Source organism: Gossypium hirsutum, chromosome D02 (assembly GCF_007990345.1).
Source record: "Gossypium hirsutum isolate 1008001.06 chromosome D02, Gossypium_hirsutum_v2.1, whole genome shotgun sequence".
In the NCBI taxonomy this organism is placed as follows: Eukaryota; Viridiplantae; Streptophyta; class Magnoliopsida; order Malvales; family Malvaceae; genus Gossypium; species Gossypium hirsutum.
Genome location: NC_053438.1, coordinates 53,539,289 through 53,549,763, shown reverse-complemented (window position 1 = coordinate 53,549,763; position 10,475 = coordinate 53,539,289). Strand labels below are relative to the sequence as shown.

Sequence of the window (10,475 nt, the reverse complement as noted above, 5' to 3'; positions counted from 1 at the left end):
AGGAGATATGTATTAGTCGGCAAAATGTGTCCACCTAAGCGTTGTATGTGTTGTGATAGATTGGCGTAGTGTTGTCGCCAAGGAACTATAGATGTCAATTAGCGTATTATGTCTGTATAACAAAGTCTCACAAAAAAATTGTGGTTCTTTTCTTATGAGTATTATTGCTTGTTGATTATCGAAGTTCTTATAAATCTAATTGTGCATATTTTGGGAACTCACTAAATTCAAATGAACTTACTCCATTACTTTTCATTCTTAGGCATTTTGATAGTAGAAAAAGGATTTGTCCAAGAGGACTACACCAGAGTTGCAGTTTCGAGTAAGCCACTTATATATTTTTGTATCATGCATGGCTATGTGGTGGATGGCGTATACATATGTTTTGTATTTAACTTTTGCAATTAACTATGTCATTTGTATATACGTCATAACTAGGCGGTAGTTGAATAATAGATTTTGAAAGTGTACAACTCACTTGATTTGTTGATCATGAATTTTATGATTTCGATATATACACCATAACTAGGCTGTAGTTGAATAACAATTTTTTCTTTTATAACTCCTATTATTTTCTCTAAAGATGCGCTACCAAATAAAAGAAGAGAAATGGCTTTTACACTAAGTAAAATCTTTATAATGATTTCTCTAAAAATTTTAAGTTAAGCCAAAGGATTTGGTCTGTTAGTAATGCCCTTGTCCGTCGAGTGGTTTGTCTGGCTGAATAATACACATCATGTCTTCTTAACGGGCTAAGGGGTGTTACAATAATTGGTAATGCTTTATTCCAATAACAACATAAGCACATCAAAGTCAAAGCACATAGACTTTAATTTCCTGTTTGTTAAACTAAAAGTTCAGAGTAGTTAGGTGCCTATAAAGCATATTGTGACAAACTCCATGATTACAGACTCGTTTACTAATGGACTACACCCAAGGTTTTATAAGACCACAGAACTTATATAGGTGTAATGTCATTTTAGGATATTCAATTTTAGTGGGAGTTTGTAATTTTAAATGTTTTTTTTCTGTTATAGACACAATTTTTAGTTATTTCATATTACAGATATTAAGGATATTTTCTGCAGCAATAAATTTTATTGAGTTTATTCACACTCTGATTTTAGTAAAATTTGATCTCACTAAGGTTAAGGAGGACCAGTTAGAAATAGGCATGTTTGGTTCACATTGCATATAATTTTCATGCTACACATCCATACTTGATCTATGTCATTTGGTTATATTAACATACATGATCAGAGATGGATTTAGTAATGATATATGTAACAAAAATCGCATTGGTTTTATATTAACATAATTAATGGATGAGATTGTTCAGAATACCTTTTGGATATGTTAGTAAAGTTTTAAGCTCATAAGGTTATATAATGACATGTAATTATAGAGTAATTAATATATATATATGGTCCAAGTGAGAGATTGTTAGAAAATATAGACGTCACATATATAATAATAGTAATTACATGTTATTATTTATTATCATAAAAAGATTAGCCTAAATTAAAAGTGGGCTAATTTGTCTACGGTTTATTGGGCTTTAGTTATTAAATAAAGTATGGGACAAATATGTATAGATATTCCAGTAACTAATTTTTAATTGATGATGGATTGATTAAAAAGTAGGGTTAATGTGCAAAAATTGTATATTAGAGTTATGGTCCCTAAATTACACATATGTAACTTTTCTAAATCCCATCTTTAGAAAAGAAAGAACAACATTCTCTAAATTACTTGTGTGCAAATTTGGAAGATCAAAATCACAAGATTGAATATTTCAAGAAATCAATAGATTTAGGTACACTTTCGCATTTAGTTTTGCTCTTGATGATTTGACATGATAGATCCCGGTTTATGGTTTATTAAGTTTTATATCAGATCTTGGTTTACAATTCAAACACTATTTGACCATAACTATATTTTCCTATCCCATATTTTTTCTGTAGTGACATAACTTATCAATATCTTTCTATTATCTTTATTTTTGGATACTAAACCTCTTATATGGTTTTCTAGTTAGTTATGTCTTTGATCTCTTTTTGGGTACTCGCCTCCATAATATTGACCATCTAGATCGTTTGCTCTTTTTCTTTTATGACTTTTTTTTCTTCGAAACTGACTGGTCTACCATTGTCCTACAAGGATATCAATTCGAATTAGAGCATTTTCAATTGTTACATGAGATTTTGTAACTCTCTTAAAGTTAGTAAAAACATTTGACTGTTAATTTGCAATATTTTGCAAATGATTTATCTTTTGAATTTCTAGTTCACACTGATTTGTTCGAAAATCTAGATGAAACAATAATGATGCATCTCATGTAATTTCTTTTACTAGCTATTTATTTTGTCTCTCTAATGTTGGGAACACTAATTCATCAAAATGATAGTTGCAAACCATGTCATAAATGGATTTCCTATCATTGGTTCAAGATACTTAATTATAGAAGGGATTCATAACTAACATATATTCTCAATTGTTTTTTAGGACTCATCTTTATGCATGGTAATAGAGCAATTGAGACATATAGTATACATCCAAAAATTCTAAGATGAGAAATATTTGATTTCTAACTAAAAACCAATTATAATAGAAGTATTTAACATAATTTGTTGGTCTGATGCATATAAGTATTGTTATGTAAAACAATATAACCCATGTTGAAACAAGAAGCCTTGTTCTTATATGGAATAGTCTAGCAATTATTGCATGTAGTGAATAAATGATTCTGCTAGACCAAAGTTGTCCTCGATTATCACTTTGATATTTAAATAAATTTTTGGTTAAATATGATAAATTGAGAATCATGTTAATCCATTGACCCATGTTGTTAGTCACTAAGACATGGCTTACTAGAAAAGCACCACACCACAAAAAAAAAAAGTGTGTTTTTTATTTATAAAAATTTTAATTTTTTTAGATATTTACGCTTTTTTTTAAAAAAAATTTATGCATTTTTAAAACAATTACTAATTATAATTAAAAAAATTATAATTTTTGAAAAAAATTTTGAACCTTCTTTAAAAAGTTGATAATTTTCGAAAAAAACATTTTTTTAAAAAATTTACACTTTTTCCTTTTTTTTAAATCTTTGTATGTTTTGGAAAAAAAATATCTTTTTAGAAATTTTGAAATTTGTATAATATTTGAAAAAAATTAATTTTTAAAATTTTTGAGAAATTTTGAATCTTTTACATTGTTTTGAATTTTTTTTTAATTATTTTACTGAACAAATATTAATTCCGTGTGATGCTTTACTAGTGCGCCAAGTCATCACTAACTAAAGGCATGAGTTAAAGGACAAACGTCATTAGATTTACAACTTCAAGTATTAAACTGAACCCCCCCCCCCCAAAAAAAAGTGCCAAAGTAAAAATGGAAGACATTTTTGGGTGCTAAATGAGCAGATAACCCTACTATTTTCATTTTTGGGTGCTAAATTTATTTAAGTTACAATATTATATTATATTATATTATATTAATTTTAAAAATTATATACATAATATAACTACTTAATATATATTAAAAAGTTATCATAAAATTAACCAAAATTATAAAATAGAAAGATAAAAATGTTAAAAAATGAAGATTACTTCGAAACCTTAAATTACACAAGGAAAAGCTGATATTGAGAAATATTGGCACTATTGGAAATGTAATGTTATTGATTCAAGGAAATCTTTTCGAATCAATCGTTGGAATTTTATGCCAAAATGTAAGATTACCCCCTCCCTCCAAGAATGTAACATGACTTAAACCAAATGCCCTATTAATTGTATAGGTCTTGAACTTATGGTTATTTTCTAGCACAATGCTTTGTTTTGGGTTATTGAATAAAACTTCAATTATCTTGACAAAAACAATTTAATTATTAAAATTAGATCAATCAATTGGGTGAGTAGAGTGAATCTCGATTGAGTTAATTCAATTTCTAAAATTTTCAAATCCTTTTAGTCTGGACTAATTTTAAGTTTGGATCAACTTTGAAGTTAGGTCATTTTGGGTTTAAGTTGCTTCAACTTTGAATTGTTATAGGTTCAAGTCATTCAGATATTTCAGATTTGAAGTATTTTGAGGTTTTTGTAACATCATACATGAATCATTTCGAATTTGAGTCATTCAATTTGTTTCATGTTTGGGTTAGTTTTGAGTTTGGGACAATTCAAGTTTGGGTTATGACTTTACATTGTTGGCTTTTATGGCCAAATTAGGTTGACTCGAGCTTAAATTCGAAATCAAATTGAATTTTTTGGTTCGGGTCAAAACTTAAAGATCTAATTAAAACCATAAATATAGACATATTTATAAAAAAAATAAATATGTATATGGGTTAGGTACTTTCATCTAGGCTAAATATACAAATTGGCCTTCAAACTTAACAACTTTTCTCAAATTGATACCTTCAAATTTTTTTTATCATACCGATACTTAAGATTGACAATCGTTATACAAATTGGTACCTATATCTAACACTATTTATTTTTGAAACTTTTGGTAGCATGGCCGAATAATGGGTTATAAAAATCCAACAAAAACATTTTAAAAAAAATAGTTGAAATGTTAGTAAATTACAAATATATATATCAAAAGTTCAAATAAAAGCTAGAAGTGTTACATGAGTTAGGTAGGTTTGAAGGCCGGTTGTAAAATATTTCCAAGTCCAAGTTCAGTCAACCCCAAAAGCCCAAGCGACCCCATTGATTGGTCTAAGTAAGTCTCCCAGTCCAGACCAATCGTTGACGATCAATTTTTGTTTTTTATTTTTAATTTTGATATTTTTTAAATTTTCTAAAAATTTAAAAAACTAACGACATTATTATAGGTATCAATGTTAAATACTAATATGATAAAAAAACATTAATCTCAATTTGAAAAAAAAAAGTTCAAGAGGAGTATGTTAAGCCTTTTATCTATTGCTTAGACCTCAAAATCCCGGGTGTGGGTAGAATTTCAAGTAAAATCTTAGGCCTCAAAATCTGTACCATCCTGTGAAAATTTCAAGGACATATGCTTAAATCACTTAATTCCATTGAATTCCATGACTTGAAATCTTAGACTAAATGGATGTGAATACCTAAAAAACTTCCTCAACCACAGACTCCAATAATCATCAAGAATCAATCCATTAATCCCAAAATCCCAGTTTGCTCCAATATATTGAACTTTTGGTACATCAACTTTAGCCCATCTTTACATCACCACTCCACTCCATTAATAAAATGAAAGCTACCTAACCTTAACCCTCCTCCTCCTCCTCCTCCTCCTCCTCCTCCTCATAAGTATGCTTTTAAGCTGCACCGAAAGTAGTTAAACCATGCTGGTTCAATGATTACATAATACACTTGCTTTATTTAACCAGCAAAAAAAATTTAAGGAAATATTATTGTTTTAATACAAAGGCTGCCCTCGTTAATTAACACACGTGAACAAAACTGCTGCTTATATATAAACAATCTATATAATTTCTATATCATTGATGATATAAACTTCCTCAAAGTTGAGACCAAAATTGTTCTATGACAGCTTTGACTGTCATGCTACTCAAACTATGAATCTCATATCGATTGTGTACTACAATTTAATTGGATATATATAATTGTTGGCATCATCTTTAATTGATGAATTGTTTTTTTGTGTACAAAATCGTGAAACCTCAATCATGTAATCAAACAAGAGCTACTTGGTCACAAGTGGATTGAGAAAGACTGAATGATTGCCGACACATTACCCTTTAAGCTTAATGGAAAATTATAGTTTTAGCTGTAAGATCCCAACAGGGTTGTGTTTATTTCACTAATTGCAATAGACTATTTTATTGAAAAACTGTTGTTGGGGCTGTTAGGTGTTTTTTTATGCTTAAAAGCAAAACCAAATTGTGAAAAGCAATCTTTGCTTCTTATTCTGAATATAATTGACTTCACTGTTATTTTATACTTTTTTAAAGACTTTAGAGCAAAGAACGTGTATATACAACAAAGTAAAGCACAGCAATTAAACAGTATATACAACAATACAAAACACTCACTTTATATACTTACAGATGGATGCATGTAGTATACATGTAACTCAACTTTGCCCTCCCAAATAAAAAGTAGACCCAAACCAGGTGATAATATGATGCAAAAGACCAGAAGGAAAATAGGGTTATTTACCCTTTCTTTCCATTGATTATGAAAAAAAAAAAAAAAAGGGCCTCCTAGTTCTAATTGTCTGAATAAACTAATGTTATGCATCTGGCAGAGGAATCTTTGTTGGATCACTCCAGCTCTTCAGGCCATGCCCTTTTTCTCACAACATGCAAAATGACAGCTTGGCTTTCACCTCACTAAGCTTTCACACACACATACACTCACCATCTTCCTTTTGCTCAAAAAGGTGATGAAGAGCTGAAACCCCACAAAAATGTTGGGATTACTTGGGACACTGAGAACCAAGTTCATCAAACAGACCACAGCAGGAGCTTCCCTGTCCTTTTAAGGGGCCTTCCTGTTGAAGATTGTTGGAAATGTGGAATTGTATTGGCATCTGTATCATTGACCGGCACCGAAGTTGGTATTTCTGTTTTCTAGTCCTAAATGTGCAGTGGTTAAGCTACTCCAATTGAGTATTCTACAATAATCAAGCATAAAATCAAATAATGAAGTACCATTACAGTTAAAAGGTACAAGTAACAAGAAAACCATAACTCTATGATATGCATACAAAGAGCAGCAGATTTAAGATTTACCGATTAGCCTTCCAAGTGTATGTATTATGCTGTATGCAACTATATAACGGTGTCTCCGATACTCCTTACTCGGAGATCCACACTCCGTAAATCACGAAGATGCTGTAAAATTTCTTGAAGAAGATAGATTCCTTTATCTCCTTTCCTCAAGGAGCTAATACAATGCTTTAGGAACTCCCTATCTGCCTCAAGTGCTTGTAGTCTCTCATAAACATGATCCACTTCTTCCTCAATAGCCAGCTTTTTGCTCTCTAGTTCGGAGTTGGCGGGTGAATTCTGTTGCAAGACAACAGAATCAAATCCATTTCCATGTCCATTCAGTAACCCATCCTCGATTTCTGCATCAGCAGCATCAAAAAGTGGGAGAAGTCTCTTTGCATTTGCAGCCATCAGCTTTTTCTCCAGATGATGTTTCCTATTTGCTCCCTCAAAATGACCATTGGTAACCCCATTTGTTTCATAGGTAAAATCAGAAATTCCATGGAAGCCATTGCCATTCTCTTCATACAATAATTCAATTGATTTTACATCCTCAAAATGTAACTCCTCATCATTCAATGAAACCATTTTCTCTTCCAATACTTTGAGCTGCTCTAGAATCGATAGCCTCTCTTCCTCAAAGCTAGCCAACGACTCCTCCAAATACAGAACGGCATCAGCAGGGGTATTCTGTCTGCTGTCCTCCTGATGGTTCCCAAAGCTGTCTTCTTCCTTTGGTTCCTGATTCAAATCAACTGATGGACTGTCACTGTCCTCAGCATTGCTGCAAGTACCAGAAGTAGCACTCCTAGTGCTTTCATCTTTCCTTCTTCTCAGCATTATCATTTTCTCTCTGGTCTCATAGTCCTGCACCCTCCTGCGATATATCTCAAGCTCTTTCTCAAGCTCCGCCTTCTCTTTCTCCCTCTTGACCATAAGCTCATTAAGAAGCTGCAAAGCTTCCTGGTCATACTCAGATTGTTCTTCCATCATCCTCTGATACTGCAAGGCTTCCATCTGCATTGCTGCCTTTTCTTCTTGAAGCCTATTTATCATTGCCATCGTCTGGTGTGCTGCTACAGCAGAAGCACTCCTCTCTTCCTCAAGTTCGGTATACAAATCATTTAAAGCCTTCCTTTCAGCTTTTAATGCTGATTTCAACTTCTCAACAGTCAGTACTCCATCACCACACTCAATGTCACTAAAAACACTTCCATCCAATGAATCTTCTGTTCCCGATTCTCTTTTTTCGAGCAATAGCAACTTCTTGTGCAACTGGTGGATACCATCCAGAGAGGTTGGTGTATCAAGAACTTTATCATCCTCAATCTCATTAGACTCTGAAGGTACTGATAAATGGATTTTTATTGCTTGGTCACATGTCTCAACTGTCATAGTTTTAAACTGTATTGTTTCTTCTTCTGCATTCTTGGAGCCTAAAGTAAAGCAACCCAAGATAAACACATCAAACAAAAGATTAAAAAAGTAAATAAAAGAAAATTCTAAAATTGAAATTAAGGCTTACCATTATCAACATCTACATGCAATTGAGTAGTGGTGGAGGGATTTTCATGTGTGAATTCATCAAACAAATGTTGCAGTTGAATATCTTCAATTGGTTCATGATCAGGGATATCTGTCCCTATTGAGACCTCTGCTTCAATTTCATCATTTTGCTCATCAGAAACTGCAAAAAGAAATTGAATATTTTGTTCATCTTTAAATAGTTCAACAATCGAAATTTGGTTAAAATTCAAATTAAATAGGATTAAACAAGTACCTTGATTAACATCTACACTCATTTCCCTTTCTCCTGTTGCTGCATTTCCTTGAACTTCATCAGCTTCATTCAAAGGAACTTGCTCATCTTCCTCTCTTGCATGCGTTGAAAAGCTCTCCTTCAGCTCCTTAGACTCCATTAATTCGACCACTGCAACACTGGTTTCATCCTCACTCTCGTGGGGTGAAATCAATACCACTTTCTCTCCTGAACTGCAACTATTCTCCACTACCAGTTCCAATGGTGTCCCACAATGCATATCAAAGTCCAAAATAACATCTCCATTACCAGCAATACCTTCATCTTCCTCTCTAAAATTGTATATTCTTTGGCTTTCCACGCCAACAGAAGCCATCAATTCAATTGGAATCAAATGGCAACCATCCCCTTCAATGTAGAACTCCAGATGCTTAGGTTGAATTTCAGGAGACTCGTCTTTGCTACAAGCGACTTGAGTCAACTCAGGGCCATCCATTAATACATTTAAGTTTCCTTCTTTTTCTTCTTCCATTGATACCAGATCTTTCTCTAAAATGAAATCATCTTCATTGGCAGCCATCTGATTGCAATCAAAACTAGAAATAAAACATGAAAACTCCTCCTCTTTTCCCAGTTCTTCTCCAACACCCTCACCCCCATCCTCATCCTCATCACCATGAGACAAGATCTCAACTCTATTGTTTTCTTCAACCCTTTGTTTATCTTCCTGAAAATCAGCCAAAACATCTGATTTGGCTCCATCTGAAGCATTGCCTTCATCTTCAACATTATCAAATCCTCCATCTTCAGTAATTAAATTACCTTTCTGGGGATAATCCAAAACCTCCCAAGAAGGCTTAATCAAGAGATAAGGAAAGTTCCACTTTTTCTCCAACATGACACCGCAACAAGAACACTTGCAATTCTCTTCACTATTTTCCATCACTTTATCGCCACCATCTTGAATCAAACCGACCTGCTTCATCCATGGGAAAAAAGCTAACTTCTTTGACAAGTCACAACAATCCGACCGTGACGAGGACAAGCAATCCTCACACATATCTCGAGACTCGGCTAGTTTCCGATGAGATGAACAATAACCCAGTCTAGAAATCTCGTTGGCATGACCATCGCAAACAAGATCCCTATAAGAATTGTTGTACTTGGATAGGTCAAAGATATGATCAAGCCTAGTACACCAAAGGCAAGGCCTTTGAAGACCGAAGTAATCAGCAAATTTGATGATCAGATAAGAAAAGAGAGAATTGAGAAGGAGAAGAAGGATGAGAACCCATTCCAGCAATGCATATGCAAGAACAAGAGTGACCCTGTTTGTATTATTATGCAACATGGTTGCAAATTTATTGGCTGCCATTAATGGAGCTCTTTGGTTTGTTCTATGTACAGAGAGACTTAGAGAGTCGTGAAAAGGAACAAAAGCAAAACGAAACAAAGAAAGGGTAGTATTTGTTAGATACGAACAAGAGAAAGAGGAAGAGAAAGAGAGATTTAAGGGTTTTGAATAAGAAAGAGTAGTATTTGAAGGAAGCAATGAAAGGGCCTTAAAAGGAAATAATACCTATGATGTTAAAAAAGACTGTAGGCCGAGTATGAGAGTTTCTAAAGTATTCAGATATGAAAACAGATCAACAAGAGAAAGAAGCAAAACAAAATGGTGAATCGGATGACCAGAGTATCAATGTTTGGTCCAGATTCCAATCTTCGACCCCTCAAAAAAAGGAAAAAAAGAGAAGGTATGTTTGTATGATGTAATTTTCTTTTATTATGTTATTTTGTTTCTGAAAAATTAAAATTGTGAATAATGTATATCAAAATTGGAAAATGAAATGGCCCACCAAAGCTTTTTAGCAATGAATTGATGGACAAGAGTGGGGTCCATTTAGAAGCCATGTTTGTTACCAGATGCTCTTTCTTTCCTTTTTACTTATTTTGTTTTGATTTTATTTCGTATATTTATCCCTCAGCTCTCAA

General features: G+C 32.8%; 1 protein-coding gene across 1 annotated transcript; it reads right to left on the bottom strand.

Moving 5' to 3' along the window:
* Positions 1 to 6,021: 6,021 nt before the first annotated feature.
* Positions 6,022 to 10,241, bottom strand: LOC107909892 (myosin-binding protein 2). The gene is made up of 4 exons (XM_016837592.2): positions 8,505 to 10,241; positions 8,250 to 8,411; positions 6,746 to 8,160; positions 6,022 to 6,627 (listed from the first exon to the last, which is right to left on the bottom strand). Exons 1-3 carry the CDS (start codon positions 9,856 to 9,858, stop codon positions 6,785 to 6,787), a joined length of 2,892 nt encoding a protein of 963 aa, XP_016693081.2. The 5' UTR covers positions 9,859 to 10,241; the 3' UTR covers positions 6,022 to 6,627; positions 6,746 to 6,784.
* Between the last annotated feature and the right edge of the window lie 234 nt (positions 10,242 to 10,475).